General features: G+C 40.7%; 1 protein-coding gene across 8 annotated transcripts; it reads right to left on the bottom strand.

The window, feature by feature from the left end:
- Positions 1 to 1628: 1628 nt before the first annotated feature.
- On the bottom strand, positions 1629 to 26124 carry ap1b1 (adaptor related protein complex 1 subunit beta 1). 8 transcript variants are annotated; one of them, XM_029439032.1, is made up of 24 exons: positions 26039 to 26124; positions 24290 to 24350; positions 22315 to 22420; positions 22075 to 22210; positions 21253 to 21498; positions 20841 to 21031; positions 20511 to 20732; positions 20226 to 20346; positions 20019 to 20114; positions 19456 to 19571; positions 18005 to 18170; positions 17105 to 17203; positions 15426 to 15685; positions 14617 to 14821; positions 14387 to 14407; positions 14084 to 14170; positions 13480 to 13509; positions 13252 to 13389; positions 13014 to 13159; positions 12797 to 12926; positions 9998 to 10082; positions 9025 to 9111; positions 8280 to 8434; positions 1629 to 3120 (listed from the first exon to the last, which is right to left on the bottom strand). In XM_029439032.1, the coding sequence occupies exons 2-24, from the start codon at positions 24324 to 24326 to the stop codon at positions 3046 to 3048; spliced, it is 2955 nt and encodes a 984-aa protein (XP_029294892.1). In that variant the 5' UTR covers positions 24327 to 24350; positions 26039 to 26124; the 3' UTR covers positions 1629 to 3045. The 8 variants fall into 8 exon arrangements, 7 of the variants coding, with proteins under 7 accessions (XP_029294892.1, XP_029294893.1, XP_029294890.1 ...); XM_029439033.1 differs by lacking the exon at positions 26039 to 26124 and adding an exon at positions 25972 to 26034; XM_029439030.1 differs by lacking the exon at positions 26039 to 26124 and adding an exon at positions 25747 to 25941.
- Positions 26125 to 26506: the final 382 nt, after the last annotated feature.

Raw genomic sequence — 26506 nt, 5'->3', positions numbered from 1 at the left:
TTAATAAACACGCGTTACTCATGTTACCACAAAGCAGACATGAGTGCAGGTAGTATTCAACTGTAAGAACATGGTTTGGTTTCTGAGACTACAGTAAGTGGATTGGCTCACGGTGGCCAAAAGGTTCCCAATGCCCCACGGCAGAGGATTGATCCAGACCAGGTCTTGCTTCTTTGTGTCCGGTAATAATGCCGTCACACGTTGGAACTTCAAGTCTGCAGTAGTAAATTGTCAAAAGATTTTGACCAGATTCCCTTCAGCTCTTTTTTTTTTTCATGCAAGTAATCAACCTGTTCATTGGACCACTCCCGTACCTGGTGGAGCAAAACAAGTGTCCTTCTGCAGGATAAACACCAGCCAAATAGGTGTTTCACAACATCAGCATTAGCAAATGACTCAACTAATTCAGCAATTAGTTAAATACATATAAACCCTTTGTAAATGGTGCTGCCTTAAAACTCAAAGGCTATAAATGAGGAATTGTCTTGAGTACGCCTTTTTGCATTAGAGAGGCATGAACATTTGAAAAGCTGCTTAAGTGTGTCAAAGCAAGAAAATGTAATTGATGTTTAATGTTGTCATTCTAAGTAATCTAAAACATAAAGCAGGTGTCCTGCTGCAGGAGGATAAACACAACATGGCAGCCCTAATGTTGTTCTTATTTATGGTTTAGAACTAATCTGTAAAGCATTAGTAAATGACTAATTAAAACAGTCATTAGTGACATTTATAAACCCTTTGTAAAAGTCATAAACGAGAAATCTACAAAAAGGAGTCTCAAGCAGGCCTGTTTGCATTATAGCGGCATGAAAACCCATTTAATGGACATCTCAAGTGTGTCAAAGCAAGAAAATGTAATTTCTCTGTTTTCATACCAAGTTAAAGTAACCATTTATTAAACGTATAAATACTGCTTATAAATGCTAATAAGTAAAGTGTTACTGTAAAGGCCAAATAAATTAAACGTTTTTTTTAACCTTCTTGTTAAAAGGATAAAAACACTGATCACTTTACAGACTGAGCCTTTAACAGAATGCAGTGCAGTGGTGCCCCCTATAGGAATGCATTCATGACATAGGACCGATATTATTGATCATTGATTAGCAGAAGAGACTCTTGTCACAGCTTTGGACAGCTCAGCTCTCTCTGGTCAGTGAGCACGCATCTTTGAATCGAGCTGACCTTTATAATTCAGAGGAACAGATCTGAGACGAGAGACATTTGTGCTCACGATCAGGTGATGAAGTCAAATCCTGGTTAAGCTTTCCAGAGCAGCTCTGACTTTAAAGCAACTCCACTTAAAAAAAAAAAAAAAAAAAAAAAAAAGGTGCTGTGGATAAACCTCAGACTTCAATCACGGCTCAAGGTTGAACAACAGAGACTTTGTATGCAAAGCTGTGAGGGCTGCCAAGTTGAACACTGGAGCAGAAGCCGAGCAGCCCATGAGTATGTTGTGTAAAAGCAATGCACGTTGGCTTCCAGGGACTTTGGGAATGTAGTGTTTACCAAGCAAATAAAACTGAGATAACGTTTGTGCATCATGTGACACAGGGACTTTGGTACTGGCACACTGTGCCACAGAAAGAGTGTTCATGATAATCATAATGTCAAACACTGTACACTGATGATGTGAATTTATCAAGATTTTTAATAGTTCTTTTTGATGTACACACAATGAACAAAATCATGTCAATCAAAAACATCTGATTAAACGTTTGATTAGATTTTTTTAATTTTATACAGCATTTCATATGAATCAGCCGTCACCACACACAAAGACAGAATACACAGCCACCTCTGCTGTAATCTTTACAAGGCGTAAGCGTGGGCGCATACATCCTGTAGAGCCGATAAAAAGGGCTTCAGTGTAATGACTCGGAATAAGGAAACCAATTTATCGGGTCGAGTCTGCAGGTAAAACAAGGGACACTGGATGTAGACAGTGTGATGCCTACACTCACACTTGTTACTCTGAAGTGTCGCAAACCACGGCATCATACGTTTAGTTATCTTACCTGAGCCTTCATCTCAGGTGGCCACGTTACTCGAGAGGCTGCGATGAGGATAGAGAGCAAAGTGGCAGACAGAGCCTGAGTGGCTGTCACTGACGCAGGGGGGGGGGGGGGGGGGGGGGGAGCAGCAAATACAAAATTCTCAGCTCTCTCCCAGTTTGCCACATGAACACTAACAAGACTAAAAAACACAAATCAAACCATGGAATGACTAAGTAAGAGAGCAGGCACTGGACGACTGCTGCTAGTCTATAAAATATCCAGATATTGATGGAAAGAATTAAAGAAAAGCAAACCAACAAACAGCTTCCATGCACACTGCACACATTCTGCTTTCAGGGACAGCAGAGGATCCAACCCCACTGCTTTCCACAGACACTAAAGAAAAGTCTAGAAAATGACAAAGACAACAACAATGTGGTTTGTAAGTATCTATGTGTATCTTCTAAGGGCCAGACAGCCACTTCACACAGAGGCAGGGGTAAGGAGAGTTAAAGCATTTGTTCCTGCCGCATTTTAATTCAAAGTACCCTAAATAAATATGCCGACAGTGACGTATCAACTGGTGATTGCAGACGCTAAAAATAGTCTCCAATTTGCAGAGAAGTGGGGCTAGATAATTATTAAAAGAGCCTCATGCAGAGAAAACTGTCACGGGAATACAGCCGTGTGTCCCCTAAAGAATACAGGTCATCACAGAGTGGAGGACCAGCTCAATGTGAAAGTGTTCAGAAAACCTAACAGGAGATAATGTCCTGAAACTAACTTTTGTATAACAAACATACATACGGGAGGGACATGATGAGGCTAGCGAAGACAGCGAGCCAGGATTTTCTGCAGGCTTAGGAGAGAAAGTAAACCGGTGATGGGTCAAAAAAAAAAAAATCATTAACTAGCCTAATTTGCCAACTCAGCAGGAAGGGGCTCCTGCACTGCGAGAGGTTGTAACATGGTCCATGGGTCAGGTGAGGGAGAGCAGGAGAAGGTGCCAGGAGTCTGTGAAGGCAGCGGCCGGGTCAGCGTGGGGTGGCTTTCAGTTCTTCAGCACCATCTCGTAGTTCTGGAAAACACACTGGGAAACCTCTGGAGCTCTGCACTTCAGAGAGATCTGAGGGAGAGAAGAGGCGAGCAGGGTTGAACATTAATTCGCTGTTAAAATGAAAGGTAATCCAGGAATTAGTAAAAAAGGTCATTCCTAATTGACTTCTACATTGCTCATGTATGTTCATGTGGCGACACAGTAGTATTTAATGACAAGCCAGATTACAAAACGAACAGAAATGTGAAGCAGAATGGAGTTTGTGCACGATGGACTGAAAACCTCATTTGTGATCAGAGTCTTTAATATAAACGGCTCAACTTCCTTAAAGTAAAAAGTCAGTTACTTTGAATGTTTCTCCTGCAAGATCAGGAAAACATCAATTATTGCATTTTTTGGGAACTTAGACATAAGCATTGTTAATATTTCTTCTTGAGCATATGGGTATTAATGAGACCAATAAGCAGAAATCCCCTTTTACAGAAAACTAATTTAATCGTTTGTCAGATGAGAAAAATTATTTGGATTGAAGCTCGCCTTAAAATTTTGTCTATTCAGACAGATGGGCATGCAAGACTGAAATATAGACACTTAAACCCACTGGAGGAAATAGAGGCAGCCTCTCCACTCTTTGATGTTGGTCTCAGCTGGGAGCAGGTTTAGGATTTGATACAGTCTCACAAAGTGAGTTTTCCCCCCATCAGTAATCATACTGCAGAGATGTTATTTCCTCAGATCCAGAAACACAACACTGTTATGACAGTGCACTTATTCAGAATCACTGTCTTTATTTATTTATATTTTCAAATGTTCCACTATCTAATTGCTGCACAAAAACAGCTGTGCCTTCTCCTATGGGGTTCTTAATCACACACAGACACAGACACACACACACACACACGATTTTGAGTGACAAATACAAACAATGCAGAACGAGAGGAACCTAAATCCAAGGACATTGCATTGTGACAAAAGTAGTTTTAGGCCCTTTGTGTCCTTTATAAGACAGCAGCCAACAGAGAGAATAAAATAACAAAAGGTGACAGCTGGACTCAAACCAGAGACGTTGCAATAACATGATGACCAGGTTGCCCCCTAATTCTCTGATTTTGTGTTTTACTGGATTGTTTGTCCTATTTATTATATTCAGTAATCCCCCTCTCACTACTTCATGACAATTCGAGGTAGTGCCGAGAAAAAAAGGGCTTGTTTTTAAGCCCTTAAATGCCACTTGTTTCTTCCTGTAGTGCTGAAAATAGGATCTAATACAACATTTACATACTAGTAGTCTAAACTTCAAACTCCAGTATTGTGAGAACACTGTAATGTTTCGTCTTTGAAACTGGCACCATTAGTATAATAACAGTGATCAATTATTAACCAGAGATTTGGCGAGTAACCGACGAGGCCTCGGCTCAATGGATACCAAGATCTACCAAAGGTGATGTTGTGTTGTGGTGGATATCAAAGAGCTGCAGTGGATCAAAGCGGCGATACTGCTCAGCTCCTGAAGTGTTTGCTGCCTCTATGCACTCTGGGCTTCTTACTAATGCATGCTGCTACCGGCAACATTTAGGCAGCCGCTCTCCTGTCAGCATGGGGTAAAATGTGAGGAAGAAGCAGTTGCTCTAGCCACTGTGTAGAACCTGCTATTTGAGAGAGCTAGAAACTGCGGCATTCATGTGTTCGGCTCGCTGCTAAAATATTATTAGTAATATATTAGCAGTACATGAAGTGATGAAGGACCTGAATGCGTGAGTCTGTATGGCTTGAGAAGTAATTATTATTTAGAATCCAGCCTCGTTTCATTATCCCAAAACAATGACCATGAAGTATCAAGGTGTTTAAATGACTGTGCTTCTAATGCTTTGGATACAAAAATGGTGGTATTCTTTTCCAACAAAATTCTCCATTGAGAGACAGACGCATGGACGCTGATCATGTAACGCAATGAACCAGCCGGAAAACGCTGCAGAGGTCTTTTTAAAAACCTGCATAAAAGAGGACCTGGAGCCGCAGCAGTTCTCTGATGCAGCAAAGAAAATGTTCTAACATTTGATATACTTATACACAACCATTTTTACTAGGCAACCGTTGTTCATCATGATGAATAGTAATTATTAACTGTGGTAACTAGGGGTGCATGTCATTTTATATTGATACACTGTAGATTGTGATATAGTACATTTTTAGTTAATTTAATTAAGACACTTTTAAATGGATGAAATAACCGGACATGTGCGTTTGTTTTTCTGTTATTCCAGTTAATTAAATACCCGACAAATAAAAGTACTTAATCAAAAATAATTTAAAACCTAATACTAGAACGCAACAGTCTTCCTCATCCATTTATAACACTAACCCTCAACCAGGTCTAATTGTGAGATATTAAAAAGAGATAGACACCATGGTATAATGATATTGCAGAATCTGTGATGGAAGACGTTAATATAATCTCACAGTGTCTATGTTTGTTTTGTTTTTTTAATTGCCAGCTCAAGAGGTGGAAAAGAGAAAATCAGCCAACATCACGGGTCACTATGTACACTACCTGCTCAGCACCAAACGGCAGACACACGCAGTTGGCGAACATAGTGGAGCATTACACAGATAAAGAGACAGATATTTCTTGGTACAGAGCAAACAGCTAAAAAGAGAGTGAATATTGGACTTATCAGTTGGCCACAAACACAACTCCAAATGAACGTTAATGCTGCTCTATAACTGCTGGATGTGTAAATAAGAAACTGTTTGCCAACAAGTCAATGCTGTGTTCACAACTTGTTTTTATTGCCCCTAAGTAGTCAATATTGCAGGTTTAAAGAGATCTTCCATGAGCTGTCTAGCTACTGTAATGTGAACTCCTCCATTTCTGTTGTGCAATGCAGGTGTAATAGTGTCCATTAACACTATTGTTAATGGATTTAGTCAAACCCAGCCAGAATCTGCATAAATCTATAATACTCATTACGGTGGGAGAGCTAAAGCCAATCAGGTTTTGGGATATCAGAAAACCCTTAAAAACAGCATGTGTAAGCAGCAGCAACAATTAAACATGCTACCGTACGTGTCCGCTCATGGTAATGAATTATAATTGTTTTTATATCTCGTCTTCAGAAGCACAAAAAAACCCATTAAAAAAAAAAACCACACAGTGCCAGGGCTTTACTTTTTCAGGTCTAAAAATAGCTGCCGACGAAAGGCTTTAACAGCTTGGCTTTAATGTGCCGTGCCAACAGAGCGCGGGGACCATGCAGAAGCCGGAGAGACGAGCAGAGGAATACACACTGTACATGAAGCACCGGTAACTTTAAAGTGTAGTCTTTCTCCCCACTAAACTATTTATGATCCATCTTCAAAAAGTAGGGGAGCCTTTCCAGCCCCAACAAGGAACTATTTGAACCTAAAAATGAACATGAAATCAATAAAGACAGAAGGAGTACAGGACAGAAACGATTAAAAAGGGAACGAGAAAAAAAAGCTCCTGAATTAAAGCGGTTACGCTGCACAGGGGGGATAAAAAACACAACAAATCATAAGAGAAAATGAAAAATGCACATCGCCTCGATCAGCAGAAAAAAAAACAAATGCACTACAAATAATCATTAAGTAGAAATAAACTTTCACTTCAGTCAATTAATGTTAGAAATGTTAGAAAATACTCCTTAAGTCATAGATTTCAAAAGCTCCTATACGAGGCTACACGATGACGTACTAAACTAAGAAGGTGTGAACCCAGATAAAGATCTGAAGATTTATTGAGCGAGAGCTGTGTGACTTACAAATTGACTGGTCTAGACTGGAGAGAGCAAAAAGACAGTTAATGCCACCTTATGAATAAAAACATGAACTGAAAGAAGACTGAATTATGAGCGGGGGGGGGGGGACAGTCACACCAAGGTCATCGTTCTGGACTAGTCACGCAGAGTTTCTAAGCCAAACACAATCAATCAAGAGCAGAGACCGTGGCACGCTGACAAAGCAGACACACACACACACACACACACACACACACACACACACACACACACACACACACACACACACACACACACACACACTTTGTCTCTATCCATGACGTGTAATGATGACAGTATTTTGTTAACGCCGTCATAATTACATAATTCAACAAGTCAGGCTGTAATTTGTAACTTTCCTACACGCCATGTATGAATGTAGATTAGTGAACTTCTGGGCGGAGGGTTTGGTTCAGTAACCCCCTTTTGAATTATTATGGGATAGATCTCTGATACCAAACTTATGAAAATGTGTGTTTTCAGTTATTGTGGTAGTTCCGATTACAGACTTCAGAAATAGCTCAGGCTACAGAAGGTTTGGGTGAATGCAATGTTAGAGATACCATCAGCCTGATTAAACGTCAAGCATAGATAAGATGTGAATATAATGTTTTATATTATAGTCTACTAAAATGATTTATAGATCGCCTTGCTGCCGTGTAACAACTCTTTCTTAAAAATCAACAACTTACAAAACGTAGACGTAAAATAACAAAAAGCTACAAAACAAATACACAAGTACGGCCATTTCATTTTCGTTTGTATTATCTATCTGTATCTAGGAATTCATAACTGTTGAAAAGGTAAAGAAGGTAAACAATGGATAAAAACTAATTTGCATTGCAAACACTCAGTCACAGATCTCACCATTAACTTCTCAGTTGTTGTTTGATACAATAATGTTCCTAACCCTCTCACCTTCCCGTCAAACGTTTAAGGATGATGAAAGTTCAATCAAATTGTATTTATATAGCACAATATCACAAATAACATATATGCCTCAGAGGGCTTTACAATCTGTACAGCATACGAAGCCCTTTCATTAGACACTTCCAGCAGCTAAGGAAAAACGCCCCCCCCCCCCCCAAATAAAAACAATTTACGGGAGAAAAGAAATGAAGAAACCTCAGTGAGAGCAACTTCAGGAGGAATCTCTCTCCCAGGACGGACAGCTCTGAGCAATGTGGGCATTTTACCCCCAGACAGATCAAATCCACGTTCCACGTTTCCAACAAAAAGGTTTGTTCATGATGATGTGGCAGATACAATAATGTGGTAACAAAAAGACACAACATACTGTAGAAGGGCTTTTTAAATGACATCCTTGACTTAAGGTTGTCACCGTCTCACACCAGCCATTTCTTTTGGTAGTTCATAGTGAACACAGCAGCGCTGGTGGCGTGAACACAGCAGCGCTGGTGGCGTACTCACCGTGTAGTTTGGGTTTCCCATCTGCACCCTCAGCTCAGCCAGCACCCAGATGCCATTGGTGAGTTTCATGGACTGATACAGCATGTCCTGACCCTCCACTGTACGCTTGGCTATGGTGAAGATGTTGCTACCCTGCAGTTTGTTGGAGGCTGCATCTGTTGTAGGAACACAATCAAAAATAAACACAACGTAGTCAAAATTGTAACCGTTTAGCTGCACTTATGCCGTCTCAACTATCTGAACAAGCTATTGCTCAGTTTTAGTATTCAGCCATCAATCAATCCTGACATGTACCAGACGATGCAGCATTTCTTTTTCCTTCATCATCTCTTAAAATACAACCCCAGACTATCTGAGCAGCAAAGATACAGTCACTAATTCAGAATTAACTTTTCTCCTCAGCCTCAGTCTTGCAGCTGCTCCCCAGTAGAACGTGAAAGACCCTCTCTTTGTTCATAAAGAAATGTAATCTGTGTGGGGAAATCTCCATTAAAACTGTCGTTAGCAATTCTTCTACAGTTCAGCTGGTCTCACTCTCGTGTAAAACTAAATTATCACACGTAAATAGGGGACAGCAGCTGATGAGTTATCACCAAATGCGATTTGCTTCATTAGCATGGATCTGAATTTGAGATTGCCACTGCTCTGTCGGGCTACTTTCACATATCAAGAAGCAGCAGGATATGGCTGCACTGTGTCGTGTCTTCAGGTAGTGCACTCTCTGTTCCCTCTCCATCCTTCTCACCTGAGTTGAGATGGCAGTCTTTGATCTGAAACTGGGACTCGTTGTCATTAGGAATGTCTTTCCATGTGGCGAGGAACACCTGTCGCTCTGTGGACGAAGAGACACAATCACCGGATGAGTCCAAATACAGATACTGAAATGTACACAGTAGACGGGCTGTACCGAGCGGTTTAAAGCCTCATTCATAACGTTCGCGATGCACTGCTTTTAAAAAATGTTTTCTAATGTCTATTCATTCTGTTAAAACCTGGTATTTCCACACAGTTGCAGATAAAGATTAGAATACACTGATATCATAGCATTATACCATTTGTAGAATAAGACTGTAGATTGTTTCTGTCTCGTGTGATCCAAACATTTCCCATAACTCCAGTCAAAATGTGTTTTTATCTGACGGAATATTCTGCTTCAATCCATATTCAGCCTCTCAAAAACATCATTTGTACTGCTCCCGCTTGCTGCACACAAAGGTAGGCAGGTACATGTATAAACGGGGCGGTCTAACAGCACCATAAATAATATTTATATTACCAGAGCAACTCATTTAAGCCAATGAATCATTGAGTATTTATTTTCTGCTCGCCCCAACATAAAGCTCAACAGGCTCAACACGTTTTCACAGAATAAATCAAACAGTAACATAAAAAAGGAAATAATGGCACTGGTGAACGATCTAGGAGCAACTGTGCACCCCCGACAGTTGTGTGCGCAGTCACACACACACACACACACACACACACACACACACACACACACACACACACACACACACACACACACACACACACACACACACACACACACACACACACACACACACACACACACACACACACACACACACACACAGCTTCACAGTATCAGAATAGTCTGAACAATAATGTGACCTCACTGAATGATGCATGTGTAGGTTGTTGACGTCAGCGGGTGCTTTCGGCATTTGAGTGAAGAGGTTTAGCCGAGACACACTCACCCATCTTCCCGTCCTCCACAAACAGCATGCTGATGGGGTATTGGCAGCTGAAGTAGAATACGTCAATGTTGTTCTTAACAGCCACCTGCGAGAGTGATTACATCCAGGGAGGGGGTAGAGGAGGATGACAGGAGGAGAAACAAGAAGCAGAACATGGGTAATTACTTTTCAAGTGTCCTTCAAGGATGGGCATTGCTGGTGTATGTGTGCTGTTTACTGAACAAGAGGGCTACGATCCTCTGGGAATCTCACTCTCTCACAAACACAATCACTACAACAGGCAATACTAGATCATCGTTGTTCTTAACTTGCCTCCCCTCATATTGTGTCTCACAGTAAGCATATGGCTTTTATTTCCCACAGAATATCAGCAAACAGAACTTAAAAGCTGAAAATATAAAAAATATTGTTTTTACAAAACAGCCGTTAGAAAGTGCTTTTTAAGAGGATATAAATAAAGTCGAAAATATAAGGAGATAAGAATAGCAGACAGTGGTTAAAAATAAAATACCAAAAACAACTACTGATAAGTGAGAAAACAAAAATAGCACCTGACAGCAGTCTATATTTAAAAAAGAAAAGAAACAGAAAGGAAGTTGTTCTTTCACAGTCGTTGGCCCTGGTGGCACCGAAACACGAGTACAACAGTGGTATAATGGAGGCACCTGAAGTAACAAGCGGCAGCCTGTGATATTGATCAGGCTGCTCAACGGAGAAGTGCGGAAAGAAGGACAGCAAGTTCGGCCAGAGGAGAGCAGAAGAATGACTTGTGAATAATTCATTAGGGCGTCTTATTTCCTCGGTGCAATGCAGGACTGCCAGTAACAGTGTGAGTCATATACAAACGATACACTCTGTACATTTGTAAACTAAAAGAGCTCTATTATAAAGTAGAATTCTGAGAAAGTCAGATGCCATATCAAAAGGCCACATGATTTTTATATTATTTCAAGTCTCATGTGCTGACAGTGACTTAATCTGCTGGACTGGATGTTCCCAAACTCTGTTATGCTTTCTTTTGACACATTTGTGCTCCCCATTACTCTTTTTAAAAAGAGACAAAAGCTAACTATCATTTGCTTTCAGAGTCTCATGTTTTTTTAAATAATATATTTAAATCCAGTTGTCTTAGTCTTCTATGATAATAAACTGAATATCTTTGTGTTTGTGAACTGTTGGTCCGACATTATTAACTATTTTCTGACATTTAACGATCAAGCGTGTTGCATTTCACAATGCAACATTGTAAACAACACAGATCCGTATTGGAATCGGCAGGAGTAGAGCTAGTTACTATTGAGCTGCCTTCACGTGAGGTCGGGCGCAGAGCCTTGCGGTGAAGGCAGCTAGTTAGTTTTGTTTCTATGGTTACCTCCCCTGCTTGCCTGTGCCTCTTCATCCAGCTGTTTTCTCATTGGTTACGCTCGGAAAGGTCAGCTGCAATCGAGGTCAAAGTTGAAATAATTAGAACTTTAAGCGCCGCGCTCTCTCCATAGGAAAACAACGGCACAGCCAGCGCAGAGTTGTTTCACTGCTGATCATGTGACGCAGCTGGTAACGAAGGTGCTTTTGACAACTGGCATTATTAGTGTTCAAGCTCTATGCACTAAAAATTACTTTGTGGGCAAAGGTAAATTACAACATTATCATGATGTGGTCAAATGCAATTTTGTGAAATTTAGTTTTTGGTGAATAAATAGAGTTGTTTGAAGGATGTGTTTTCAGAGCAATATAAAATAGATAGAGGGAATTATGACCTGAAATTTCCAAAAATAAAACTGTATGTGAACGTAATAAAGACGTGTAAGCTGAAGTAGGTTACATTGGATTTATCGTTTGTTTTTGACCGTGGTATCGTGAATCGTGGAATTTCTCTGGTATTGGTATCAACTACTACATTTATGGTATTGTGACACAAAAAACACTCAAAACTATATTCTGCAACATTATTATCTTCAATCAAAACAAAAACAACTCAAAATAAAATAAAAACAGCCCATAGTACCCATCAAAGCTGGGCCCAGAGGCAGCAGAGTAGAAAGGTTAGCAGGGCTACTGAGGCCAAGAGAAACAAAGGAGCCATGTGCTGTGTGACCACTAATTACTGCCCCCGCCTCTATCATCCCCTCGACACTCTTATCTCCTCTCTCCAGCTGCACACAGCGCCCGTCCTCAGTTCTACCCAGTTAAAAGGACCACCCTGATCAAAAACAAGCCAGCCTCTGTCGCTCTCTTTATTTGCAACTTATCACGACCGTTCTGAAGGTTGCTTCATGTTTTAATTCACAACAGGGGAATGTAACAGTAAAGCTGAATAACACTGAGGATACATTTCTAATCGCTTAAGACACATGGTCATATCTTCCAAGACAAAACTTCATGTCCCAAAGAGATACAGCCAGAGCCAGGCTGCTAATGTATTTCGGTTTCGAATGTCAGTTAACGGTCTCCTTGATTACTTATCGTTAGCAGCCCTGAAGAAAACCTTATCAATCTGCCCCTTTCGAAAACTGCCATGTCTGCTTCCACTGTTCACATTTTTATGCATCTCTGATTGAGTGCTGTCAAAATGTTTAAGAAACAAATAAAAAAAGTGAACATGCATAACATTTTGCTTCAAGTCTGTACTTGACTACTGACAATCATCTTGTTGACAAGTCACATCGTTGTGGCGAGCGCGATGCTTCAAAATTCAGTCGTGTATGGAAAAAAGAAGAATGTAACGCTACTGTTCAACCAATACAGCAACTAGCACCGTCACATAACATTCAGGGGGAATGAATATTGTGAAGGCGTTACCTGCAGGTTGTTGAGAGGCTCCATCTTCATGACAGGTCCCACAGTGCTGAGGGGAAGGGCCGCTTCAATACTCTGGTTTGGGCTAAGAGGAGTGAGAATCTGAAGGGGACCAGCCGGAGCGAGACCAAAGCTACAGACGAACACAGAGGGGAAACAAGTGTCACAAAATGTGTAATTATACAGAAATCTCAGCGCACTGCTTAGTAGGTGGTCTTACCTGTTTCTGTTAAACTGGATGGCAAAATCACTCATGACACTCATGGCTTTATTATTGAGAGTCATCTCCATTTGGATGACACCAGCTCGGCGGACAAAAGTGCCCGATATCTCCAGACCTTTGGCCTTCATGGCTGGAAGCCAAAGCTAAACAGAGATCGATCATTTTATTAAGGATCCCACAATCGGTGTTGCACCATTATTTGTAGTACATCTCATCCCAGCCTATCAAGACTCACTGTTTTAGGGGGGTTGTAGGCTCCCATAGGCATACCAACTCCACCTGCAAGATCAAACAGGTCATCCAGTCCGCCGCTAACGGGGGCATTGAAAGAGGCTGGCATTGTAGCTGGAGGAGCACCGAAAGGAGCCCCCATCTGTGGGTAGCAAATCAACACGTTACCCCAACACATTCAACATCACCCTGCACTGAGCCAATCTAAGCCAGACAAAAAAAAAATACTTACAGCAGGACTTCCTCCAAGGTCTCCGCCAAGCTAGGTAGGCAGGGAAGGAAGCACAAAAATGTCATGTTATCTATTGGTGAAACATTAAATAATATTGTGGAGGATGGATGGAGGGGTGTGAGGGTCAAAGAAATGTCTTTCCATGATTTACGGCAGCTATGGGCTTTACACAATTTACAAGTGACAGCAAGAAGAAGGAGAACCCAGTACAGGAGAAATGTCCCTTTTATGTAACTGACCTTTTGCTCAGTCAGGCTGAATTGTTTTGTTCTAATGCTACTCACTCAAGGTTTCTATTGTGGCGATGAAAAGGTTGGGGGTACAGTGAACAAGACTGGTGGGGCAATACAGTGAATCAACACAGTGACAAAGCTCAACTACTGGACATGGAAGACAATATTTTTGAAAAAGAAATATAGGTGAGATTTACTAAAAGATCACTTAAATGGAGTGGGAAACAGAAATATTCTAACAGAAAATGCAAACAGGCACAGATCACGGCTGGAGAGGACTACTCGGAGAACAAAGTGGTACAACAGGGGACAAGTGGGGGTTCTAGGCTGGTGCTGGCCTTTACTGGTCCAGCGTGGTCCCCTGGACCAACCTCAGTTGGGCTGTAATCTGGGGGCGATGGGGACTGATGTGGGAGCTGAGGTGACTGAGGAGTGTCCGTCCGCAGGGGGATGGGCGGCTGATTGAAACACATCGCAGAGCCCAGAGATAAGAAAAGAGATGGACTCAAGGATTTAAAAGCATGCTTACTGTAGATATCACAATAATAAAAGGATGATAAATGACAGATGAAAATGTCAGACTGATGCATGAGAACTACAGCAGTGATTCAATCAATCTTCTAAAATGGCCTGACAGTTTATAAATGTTGTGCCCTCTCCCTCCATGTAGTTACCGGCTCAGACTCATCCCCCATCTGCAGGTGCAGCATTGAACAAAGACAGGAAAATACACAAGTGTCAAAAGAAGAAGAGAAGAAAAAAAGAAAAGGTAGAAAAAAGATACAAAGATATATTACCGTCACTAGGTCCCATTGACATAAAGCCTATTACTGAAACGTAAGATGTGTTATAGCCTTTCAGAATCTGACCACTTCACTCACACAGTGGTGTGTAGAAGACCTACCAGGCTGTCTAGTCCTCCACCAAGAAGGTCCATAGCACCCATCTGCATGCCAGTGGAGGCGGGCGGTGGTGGTCCGGTGGTAGTAGGCGTCAGGTCCAGATTAAGCAGATCTCCCAGGAGGTCTCCCTGGGATGGGATGACAGCAGGGGGCGCCTCAGAAACTCCAGCAGCAGAACCAGTATCTGGGCTCTCAACACTCTCGCCACTAGTAGAAAGAAAAACAAGAAGAACAAGATATGAAGGAAAACATAACTGTGTTCCCACACCTTCTTAAAACATCAAATTCAAGGACTTTCCAGGCTCAATTCCCTGAAATGCAAGGCCCCAACACAGCATAGTTTGAGACACAGGTCAAGGTTAATTACTGTTACAACACTGAGAAGTTTTATAATGAGAACTAGAAGGCTTTACAGAAGCTCACAGGCAACAATTAAAAAGAGAAAGGCTTGAATGTGTTAATGCTCCTCAGTTGTGCCGTTACAGTGATGGCAGACTACGTGCTCTCTTACCTTCTCTAACACGGCACAGCAAAACCATATATTGTGCAAGATGATGCGATAGAGACAAAGATTTACTTACACGTTCAAGAGCTACGTAAAATAACTTCAATTTCTATTCTTGCACAAAATATATAAATTCAAAAACACGTTTAATGAATCATGTCTCTCAAATTCACAAACTTTCAAGGATTTAAGGACCCGTGGGAACCATGATAAAAGTAGAATCAAGAAGCTAGATCCACCTAAGTAAAGAAACCTGTTTGCCTGCAGTGTTGAGAAAAAAGAAAACTTAAATTAAAAATGACTCACGATCCAGAACTGCCAGCGAGTCTCTTGTGTTGAACACCACGGCTGCCCTCAACAAAGGCACTGGGAGGCTTGTGGTAGACAGAGGCCAGAGTACCAATGTGGCAGATGAGCTCCTCCAGCAGTGTGGGCTCAATCAGATCTGTCTCCTCTGAGATCAGGGGCTTCTCCGCCAGAACCACCTCCTTGGCAGCCACGGGGTCTGTCGAGAGCAGACGCCAGTAGATGTAGCCGCGGTCCCTGAGGTCTGGATTATCGGAGTCCTGCAGAGAGAAGAAAGATGAAGGATCATCATTAATGGAGCATGTTTAATGAATACTTAATGTTAGACTCTTCTTTGTCTTGGCCCCAATATGAGAGACAGAGCGGTGAGAAAGTTATAAAAAAAAAAGATGTAAAAAAAGGTTTCAACTAAAATCGAAAGAGAACTAAATTTATGTGTGCCGTAAAAACTTTAAAATGCAGATGATATGTGAGGCTCACAAATGATGAGTTCAATGAATAAAATATATATTTTGTCATACGGTTGTTTTTAGTTATGAGGCACATTTTTCAACCCACTGCTGCTCTCTGCCTGCAGGAACAAAATGTTTGCATTTGTACATCTGGTTCAACCAATATTGTTGCACACGTGCATAGTTACCAGTTTATTGCTGTAAATAAAATCAATAGAAACTAATGTAACACAAAGTACACAAGGCCTGTAATATACTCCAGTGTTTCCCCTACCATGGTATTGGAGGGGCGCTGCGCCCCCCCCCAACGGAGCCCCACTCCCCCCCTGAAATTCAAGGTGTTATTTTTATTTTTTTAATGAATACTCTCAACTCACTTCACATTGACAGGTCTCTTTTATTAAATAAACTAAACGCTTATGTTATTGATCTAATTTATGTGCACGTTTCAGTTTGTACCGTCTACTTTGCGCATTCACATTCTCTCCGTTTTGCGAACGGCGGGGCATCGCACCCGACGCACACACCTACAGTCAGTGCGGAGGAAAGGAGGCGAGAACCCCTGTCGCACGGTCAGAACCCCCCCCTAAGCAGTAAACCTAGGGGAAACACTGTACTCTTTATCTTTGTGGAGCTTCTAACGTTCAGTTTTAAGCTCACAGTCGTGTGCAAAGCCATTACTGCCAGTGGTGTTGTATTAGACTGCTTCATAAAAGAGATGTCTTCCAACATTACCACCCGTACAATGTTCAGAGATGCTATAGCTAGTTTTTCAATGTGTCCCAAGATAATACTACAAGTATGCAGATCTTTATTAAAAAATGTCAATGCTGACATATCGGAAAAACTATTATGTTGGCTTAGATAATACCACAGAAATGTTTGGAAAACATGCATTCATCAATTAATTTATAAATGCTCGCTACCTAAAACCATTAAAAACACCATTAGTGTAACAGCAGACGAAGCTCAAACCACTGCAGTCATTTCTAAGGAGAGTGCAAGCCTTCGATCCATAATGGCATTACAATACTCCAGAGCCCCGGGACAACTCCTTTTGAAAATCGATGAAAAAGGAGCTTAAAAAGCTGAACACCATGTCTGATTAGAACATATTACACAACCTAGAGGAAAATGTGAATTGCAAGTTCAGAGCACTAAGTGAGGATTGTTAAACAGATGATGGGAGAAACATAAAATGTGCGTGTGTGTTTTTTTTTCCCTCACCTGTGTGGCTAGACTCAACACCTGCTGCACTAGCTCCTGGGTCTCGGTGGGCTTCTTCAGGAACAACTTGACGATTGCCGTCAGCAGTTGCAACTGCACCTAGAGGACACGGTGAACACATACAGTACGTTACAAGTGCTCACATGTTACTTTTAAAAGCAGCTAGTGAAAGTACAATTTTGCCTGTAAGTGTAAAACTATGGCAGGGAGCATCTTAACAGTGTTTTAATGACAGTACAGAACCACGGTATACACATAATAAATTAACAAACTCCTCTTACCTCTCAGGGCTTAGGTTTCTCATGGATGCCACACCATGCTTAACAGTAAATATTCCAACTACTAATTTAATCTGCGCCTACTAAACAGCACAAAAGGGAACTGTTTATGCATTTTTTTCTACCTACAAAATCACTCAATATAAAAATCGGGAGAAATTCTCCCATGGCAATAATATGGGAATCAATCTATTATTTAGTGTGAGGCTGTCTGACAGCAGAGCTGTTGTAATCCCACAACAAGCTGTGGCAGAACACTTTCCAGAGTGAAGTCTAGCTTCTCTACAAAATGTGTATCTGAGCAAAGAAAAGTGTTCCCATTACTTTTTATAAAGCATGGTTAGTTGCAGTAAAACTACATACAAAAGTAATCTAGCATACTTTCATTACTCTCACAGGACCACAAATTGTCGGTGAAATAGGTTCTCTATAGTAGTGCTGCATTTGTGTATGGCAGGTCACCTCCATTTTCACTTCCCTGTAGCAGCTTACCAATAACGATGATTTAATGAATTCTTCCAGGAACCAACGGGAGCTACTTACTGCCGGCACTACCTGCAAATTATTGGTGCCAGTACCATTAAAATCAGGCTCCCCTCCTCCCACACTGTTCTAAACGCACCTGAGTGCTTTCATCATGGAAACCCTCCAAGAAGCTCTCCAGCAGCTCATCAGCGTTGTCGATGCGCTCAGCATACTCTCCCACAATCCAGATCATGGCAGCACGGGCCTCCGGTTCATCCAGGGAGTCCAGGTTTTCACACAGGGTGGCAATCACGCTCTCATACCTGGAAACAGACACACAAAACATTCAACATTTTTTAAGTGGGACAAAAATGTAAAGAAAATAAAATAAATCCATTGGCGCAAATTACTATAATTTGCATAAAACCTCATTAATGTATTTATGAAAAAGGGGGACGGAAAAAAACAGCAAAACAAGCTGACAGATAAACAGCTGCCATATGTCATAGGCATGCAAGCACACTGCCTACTTTTTATATCCAGCACACACACCACAGAGCAACATTAGCATTACTTTGGAGTCGTTTTTTCTGGCAGCCTCATAAATGTAAATCCAATATTCACTGTCGTTTCAGCTCTGGTTTCATCTTTTGATTGCTAGATGCTCAACCATCCAATGTTTTCTGCAGTGGGTGATGCATTCATGTGGTTGAGGCCCTTCTGATCTGCATGAAATGCATGATAATAAACAATTCCATTTACATAATGTTTTTATTACAAGATATCTTGAGGCTGAAAGATTGAGTTGATCTGTAATTAATAGAAAAGGCAGAAGTTTGAGTGAGTCATATAGCTAAAGGCTTGAGCCATGATGAGCTGGAAACTTTCCAAAGCTGCTCCCTTAGAGACGCACAACTCCACGGTGATGGTCTGCAGCTGTGCGGGAGAGGATTCTGTCTGGCACATGAATCTACTCCACAACAGAAGTCACGCTCCGGCCAAATCTGCCTGACCTTTGACCCGTTGCAACCAAGGTAGTGTTTTAAGTACCGGCCACTACAAACTCTCTCCAGTGTCACCGAGGACAATTTCCTTGCCTGAAAACTGATCTGCATGTCTTTCGGGATAAATGCCAAGCTGAACGCAATATGTCTGTGTAATGAGGTTTCACTCTGCATATTTTAAGAGCAGGAGGAAAAGAATTTGAGGGCCAGTGAAGTGGAACAGTCAGGGTGCCTGCTTGTGTATAACAGTATGTGTGAGTAAATACTGTAGCTTAAATGTCTGCACCAGACAACAAATGCAAAGCATGCAATAGGTCATACAACATACACCTAAACATGTCTCAATTTGAAGGGTCAACCTATAAACTGAGTGCCTAGTCAAACTTTGATAGAGATGTAAGGTGATGTGCATGATGAGCCTTTTATATCTGAGGATAAACAGCAGCCTTACAGCTAAACCAGTTTCCACCAGTTCCCAGTCCTGATGAATGCATCATGCATAATGTTAAGTGCAGACTCAATACTGTTAAGACTGAATCTGGATAATGAAGTGATAACAAAAAAATGTGCAAATAAGCACACTGATGTCTAACACGGAACCTACTTGTTGGGGTACTTGCGGAAGATGTCCTTAATGACCACAATGGCCTCCTGCACCACATAGTTGACCTTGGTTTGGATGAGGTCAAGCAGCGTGCTGACACAGCGTTCTGCTGATTGCTAATAAATGGAGAGAAAATATCGGTCATGATAGGCCTGCAGATTAAAATAAACAGTAAAGACAAATGCATATTAAATGTGCGCATATAATATGTCACAATATGGAACTAGTGGCATATATTACTCAACAAATGTGCTGAGTAATGGGTTCTATTGAAAGTATGAGAGAATACCATGAATTGGACTGTATACACTTACATGTGTAATTTGTTTCATGAAAACACACAGCACTGTCATGACGACAGAGCGACCTTGTTTTTATCATAAAAACACTGCAACTGTGCTCGACTGGTGACCTTTTATGATTTACAGGCTCATGATCTGAGTCCAAGGACCAGTAGCTATATAGAATCATATAAACGAATGCTTTATTGTTGTACAACATAGCTGACACAAGACCTTGACCATTAAAACCTCTTGCGACAGTATGACACAAACTCCACTCACCTCTACTTTGATGGCACAGCGGCCAATGGCTCTGACTGCTTTACGGACAAAGTCTACATCCACCTCAGTGGCGTACTCCTTCAGCTCAGCCAGGACCTACAGACAGACAGACATGCATTAGTTTATATATATTTTTTAAAGCACCCAAAGATAATAGTTTTAGTACTTTTCCAACACCATGAAGTCTTACAGCTGTGGGTGCGTTACCTGGGCGATGTTAGCTTGAGATGCTAGGCGAATCATGATGTCCAGCTTCTCCAGTTTGACGTAGATTGGGTCATTGTACTTCACAAAGAAAACCTTCATCTCGTGTTTCAGGATCTCAGGGCTAAAAAGAAAAATAATTTCTTGTTATTTGTGTCAATCGACAACATGCAATAAAGTAAAAAAGGAATCGACCTGAAATGTACCATGCTACAGTAAATGCAACTTTCATTATGGCTTGATATTGCAAAAGTATAAAGAATACCAAAGACTCTTCCCCACATTTACCGTCTCTGTACGATGAGGTTGATGTTTCTAAGAGCCACATATTGCAACTCAGGCTCAGCAGAGAGGAGAGTGACCAGTGGAGGGGCGAGCTTCTTCAGCAGGGTGCCATAGTAGTCCAAGTCTTTGGGCAGCATCTCCATGAACTTCATTAAAACTTTAACAGCGGACAACACCACTGCAGAGTTGGCGTGGGAGAGCCGTGGGGTCACACGCTCACAGATGCTAGCAGAGGATTTTTTGAGAGCGAGAGAGAGAAAGAGAAGAAAAGGAAGCAGGGTTTACTGGGTGTATTTGCCATGCAGTGTTAAGAAAGGCAGTGCTTTCTCTTACCTTTGGGACTCGCGGTCATCACGAGGTGTGTAGTTAGCCAGGCAGTCGAGAATGAATATCTGTCCCCACTCTGTACACTCATTTAAAGCTGTCAGCAACTTGTTGATGGTCTGAGGGTTCAGGTCCAGTAGATTACTGTTGGGGTGAGACTCTGCTATCTCAGACAGCGCTGCCACTGCGTTTGCTACAACCTAAAGATGAACACAAGATACAGATAAATGCCGACAGAAAAATAAACACTCAAGCTATATCAAGATGTAAATAAGAGGCCATTATACTAAAACAATCCTCGCCACATAATAAACATTTCTATGTTGGCAAAGGGCTTATCAGTGAGAGACAGCGCTGGGGTTTGTCACCACCCTGAGTAAGAAATCCAATCTAGCTGGCTCAATAGAAGAAGAAGTCGTACCATGGGGTTGGAGTCCGAAATGAGGTCTTTAAGGGTGTCCAGGAAGCCTTGGTCCTCCACCAACTGGGCATTGATATCATGGAGCTTCGCTACACACACAGCAGCTGTCTTCCTCACATACGGGTCTTCATCCTTCAGACATTTCCTCAGTGGCTCACAGAGGTACTCTGTGATCTTGTCCACACGGATGCAGCCCATTGTGCGAACAGCAAGGGCCCGGATCAGAGGGTTAGGGTCTTCACAGTCCTAGATGGGTGGTTCAGAGAAGTCATACATTTTGTCACAACTTGCAACAATCCAAAGCAAAGTTCCACTTTAAAACATGTTAAAGGTGACACTGCTATTGTAGTATGATAAGAGGGAAAAGGGAAAAATCAATCTTCAAAAAGGACACGGATGGCTGTGTTTAACTTAAACTGATACTTCAAGGTTTGGTGATTTTCTCATAGCAAGTCACTTCACACAGCTAGAGAGAGGTGTAGCCCAAAACAGCATGCATGAGTAGCTTCAAATTAGCAAGAGAATATTTATCCTCCCAATCATACAGTGCTATGCAAACATTAATCTAAAAGAAACATAAGCAGTCTGAAAGTTCCTTGTACCAAGAGGTTGTCTAAGTGGTGAAGTTCTGATATTTATGTTAACAATTTCCCAGTTAAATTAAAGCTTTTATTTTTCAATACTTTTATTACTAAAATTATTAATTGGCACAATAAGCTGCGCAAAAACTCAACGGCGTCAAAAACCTTTTTATAGCATTGTACCGACCAAGCAAGCTCTTATTGTACTGATCATTATTATTCATGGCAGATTGAGCTTTACCTTTACAAAGGTGTTCACAGCCATGATAGCCATGTCTGGCTGACTCTTGGCGTAGTTCATCAGGTAGAGGTAGACCAGCTTTTTCAGCTCCAGGTTGTCCGTCTGCATGCAGTTCACAACATCTGGGAACAGGGCGCTGAAGGAGGAACAAGGCGTTATGAGACTACTGAATCAAGATGGAGGGGGATTTGTTACAGTGCAGTAGTGTGGATGTTTCAGACATCCTTTACCCTTGCTCACCTGACATCCTTGCCAACTGTCATGGATGCAATGACCTTCTTCACAGCCTCCTTCTTCTTCTCTTTCTTATCACTGTTTAGCTCTGCCTTGAGCTCAAATATCTCCCCTGTCACACAAGAGGGGGAAAAAAGCCAATCACACATCATGTAATCCATTTGTGATGTAGGGGGAAAGGAGTACTAGGCAGCATTGACCACTTTTCCAGCAGTTTCTGATACTGGTGGGTGGTATGTGTTATCAGGGGGTTTCAGTGCACATGCTCAACTCAACCATCCTGATTGAGATGGGTGAGGGATTCTTTCGTACAACAGAACGGTAAAAAGGTGAAGTTACAGTTAATTCCCCATTCAGGGGCCAAAATTTACTTTTTGGTCTATCTGCCAATTAACTAGTTTGTCGTGAACTATTTAAGCAACCTGAGGTCAAGGATTTTTATTTGCCAACATAGATTTGAACTCACATTTGGCAAGAGGCGGATGCAAATTTTGAATCCTGCCCACATCACCTGCATTATTTGTGTAACCAGCTCTCTGTTGTAGCTGCTTCTTAATATTCTTCCCTTGAAATATATAAAAACAAAAACTTGTCCACATCTTGATATTTGTATTAAATCAAAGAGTTTGCACACCACTGACTTTTGTGATTCAGGAAACACTTTCAATACCTGCAGCAACTTTATAAGCCTTTTAGTGGTCCAGGGATAGAAAGCTTTTACTACAAAGATGCAGCAGGCTCATTTGGCTGAGCAGCAGCACTTACAGCTCCAATAACATGGCAAATGAGAGGGCACAAGTCACGTTACCGGACTGTTGACGAGTAGGGATGTTTTCATATTCAATATTCTCTTTTATTAACTTTCAATACAAATGGTGTGTTTGCTTTGTCGAGGGAGTGCGTGACAGTTGGAACAGCTCAATTAATTTAGTTTCAATTTGATTATATGAAATGTTGCATACCTTTGTATCATGGTACATGTATCTACAGAAAGATATTCTCAATACTATCAAGAACTGTTCATGCGGATCTCTATGATTTGCCAATCACTTTAGGTGTTCTGTTGCAAAATTGAAATAACTTCAACTTTAATTAATTTATATTTCAGTGAATTGTGTCACTGAAGTGTGTTATCTGCATATGAATAATAAAAACACACACTGTCATTTTTGGGCTTAAATTTGAGTCTACCTACTAGTTTCCCAGACATTTTAAACTGCTAATCACTCTGAATCTCCTTTAAGATGTTAACTACAGACTGCACACAGAAACATCGGGCAGATGCACAGAAGAAAGCACATACTGAAAGAAATATGCTCTTATGTCTCAAATAATCCTAACAAACAGAAGGAGTTTATACACTATCACTCAAAAGCGTCTGTTTGCATTTCCAAATCCCCATGTGTGGGAACATGCAACATTCTGGGTCATGTGAAAAGAGCCACACAAATACAACAGGAGGCACAGCAGGACAATTAAATCTCTGCCGACAGCTAATGCTCAATATGTCTAATCTGATTTACAATAACCAGAGCTGTTCAGTTCTTGGTAACATTGGAGTGATAACATCTTTTTTTCAAGGTCTAGCTCGGTCAATTAGATATTGGTAATGGGTATATATATATATATTTAATAACTCAAACCTCAACAGAATATGCAATTATGTCTTGCAAAATCTTAAATTGATTAAGCATCTTATAGATGTATGGTAATGAAAATGTAATACATTATGTTGATCTGAAAATATCCAATAAAATCTATCTGAAACACTAAACAGCTTCATTTAAGTAGAATAACAATGACATAAAAGTGCAGGTCTCCTTTTGCAGAGATAATAATGCACCACTACCCAGCTAATAATATAGTTTAAAATAATGCATGGACACTAGCAATGATTGAGAGCTGACTATAATGAGGAAACTGTAACATGTTTCACATGTTAAATCAATTATCTTATGAATTAACAAATTAGCTTTCAGACCTTTCTTGGTAGTGGTGAAGTACTTGGAGTCAGTCATCTTGGATCCAAATTGTCGATTCTCCTGCAAAAGATAGGAGGGTGAGAAACATGACTGAAATATTTTCCTGAGTGGACACTTGGAGCAACAGGAAACAGCAGAAGTGCAGACACAGGGAAATAAAAGGAATTCCTGTCTTCTCCTGAACAAATGTCAGTGATCCATCAGAGAGAAGAAAACAAAAGATTGTGCTATGAAAACAGACACTTATATCTCCGGTTTAAACCTGAATCTTCTTGGTCAGCATGTATGATGCCAACAATATCTTTTTGCATGCAGCTGTATATATTTCCTGTTAGTAATTTCCACTCTTGGTGCAACTGCTCTGTGAAATACCTTCTTCTCCTATTTAGGCAATAATACTTCCTGCTATAACATTTGAGCAAAAGTGCTCAAACTGTTAAAAAGGAATGCTGCAGAATAAAAAGTTAAACATTATCCTGCTGTAAGGAAAATAAAACTGATTCACTGAAACATTGACCATGACATATTTTGTATTATAAAGTGTATAAATAAACACATGGCTTGTGTAAATAATCAGCATGCTTGTGTTTGTCTTTTTTAGTTTTGCCCTGAATATACAGGGATTATGTTCTTGTTACAATGTTAATGACAACATACTGATATTTCTGAAAATAGTTTTTTACTAGGGGCCATCATGTATTTGTTATAAATATATCATGATGCTTTATTACCACAGTACACATTGATGTTGTCCCTGGCAGTTGCCTACACTGAATGAAACAGATGGCATCTCAGTAAACATTATTATAAGTATTAACTTCATTAGCCTTTCATTAATATGACTAACTTCCTATTACGCAACGTTATACTAATAATGGTAATTTAATGAAACTTGCAGGGTGATGTCGATAGCAGGTCTAAATGAATGGCAGAGGCCTATCAGTTATTAACAGTAATTTGTCATGATTGACGATGAAATGCGTGGACAAACAGCGATTCATTAATCTAACGTAGCGGTTTCATTATTGTTTGAGCTTCACGTAGCTGTCAACATCAGACAGGTAGTTAGCCACAAGCTAACCAAATACTCAACGTTAACACAACTGACGACATAGCTAGCCAACACGACGATGATTACAGTATGTTTGTACGACAATTCACACTACTACCATGGCATACTGACACTGAACTAATAGTACATCCTTAAATAGTTTGCAGACTAACAATACGAGTGCTTTACACAAGCTGACTTTAAGTTATTACTGCTACCTTAGCTAAAGACTAGAGGAAAGGTTCGCTAGCTTGCTAGCATCAGGCTACCATGACGTTAACGTTAGCATAGCAGGCTCGAGAGTGTATATTTCAGTTAGAAGAAAGCTCAAATATGAGACGGTAAAGTTAGTTAACTTGTGCACATAGCTCTGCAATTAACGATGCTATACGATCTATTACTCACGCATAATTGATTCGCCCATTCCTGCATGTTTGCAGTAGTTAGATGAATGAAACTGTTGCTAAAGGCTAGCTGTCTGGTGCAGTGTGCCTGTCAGTGTCAGCTAGCGCCTGGCCACTTTTTCTGAGACATGACCTTCTAAGTACAGGCTTAAGGAAGCCTTTGCCGGGATAATTAAGCTCTTAATCTACCAGTCTGGTTTAAACCTTACCGAAGGAATTAACGTACCTTCTGGAGTTAAAATTAGACTAGCTTCAGAATGAATTTGGAGAGAAAATCTCCACAAACACCTTACCGTGACAGGCGTAGTAGGGGCTGTGATGGCCTTCGTCCCCTCCCACTTCACTTACTTCCGTCTTTTCACAAAATAACGTTTGCAAACAGACGAGCAGCGTCAGCTTTCATTCAGAGAAGCTTGTTTCTTAAGATTAACATTTTAAAATGTAATAGGCTTCTTTACATAAACGCCGAACTCTAAAAGTTGACAACATACATGTTGGTTGAAAGAATATATGAAATGTTGTTTTTTTAGTATAATTAGTGTAAACCCTACATACTCAGAGGTAATATGTTGTCCATGCCTTGTATAGCCTATCAATTACACTGCTAAAATAAGAAGTGTGAGTATAATGCAATAATTAACAAGCATCACAAACTGCCTCTAAAATAATCATACATTTGAATCAACATCCCTCAAAAAATACACACTAACGTTTAAGTTAAGTATAGGCTAGGTAAAATCACTGGGAATATGTTAATTATG

The sequence above is a fragment of the Cottoperca gobio genome, chromosome 9, assembly GCF_900634415.1.
Source record: "Cottoperca gobio chromosome 9, fCotGob3.1, whole genome shotgun sequence".
NCBI classification, from domain to species: Eukaryota; Metazoa; Chordata; class Actinopteri; order Perciformes; family Bovichtidae; genus Cottoperca; species Cottoperca gobio.
This window is presented reverse-complemented; position numbering and strand designations above follow the sequence as displayed.

Excerpts from the sequence above, each read along its gene's own strand:
- ap1b1 (XM_029439030.1), bottom strand. The coding sequence starts at position 25,773 with ATGCAGGAATGGGCGAATCAATTATGC. Across the intron at positions 20,347-20,510 it reads AACCTCATCGTACAGAGACG|CCCTGAGATCCTGAAACACG; the intron begins GTAAATGTGGGG and ends TTTTCTTTTTAG. Across the intron at positions 14,822-15,425 it reads CTCGCTGGCAGTTCTGGATC|TGGCGAGAGTGTTGAGAGCC; the intron begins GTGAGTCATTTT and ends TCTTTCTACTAG.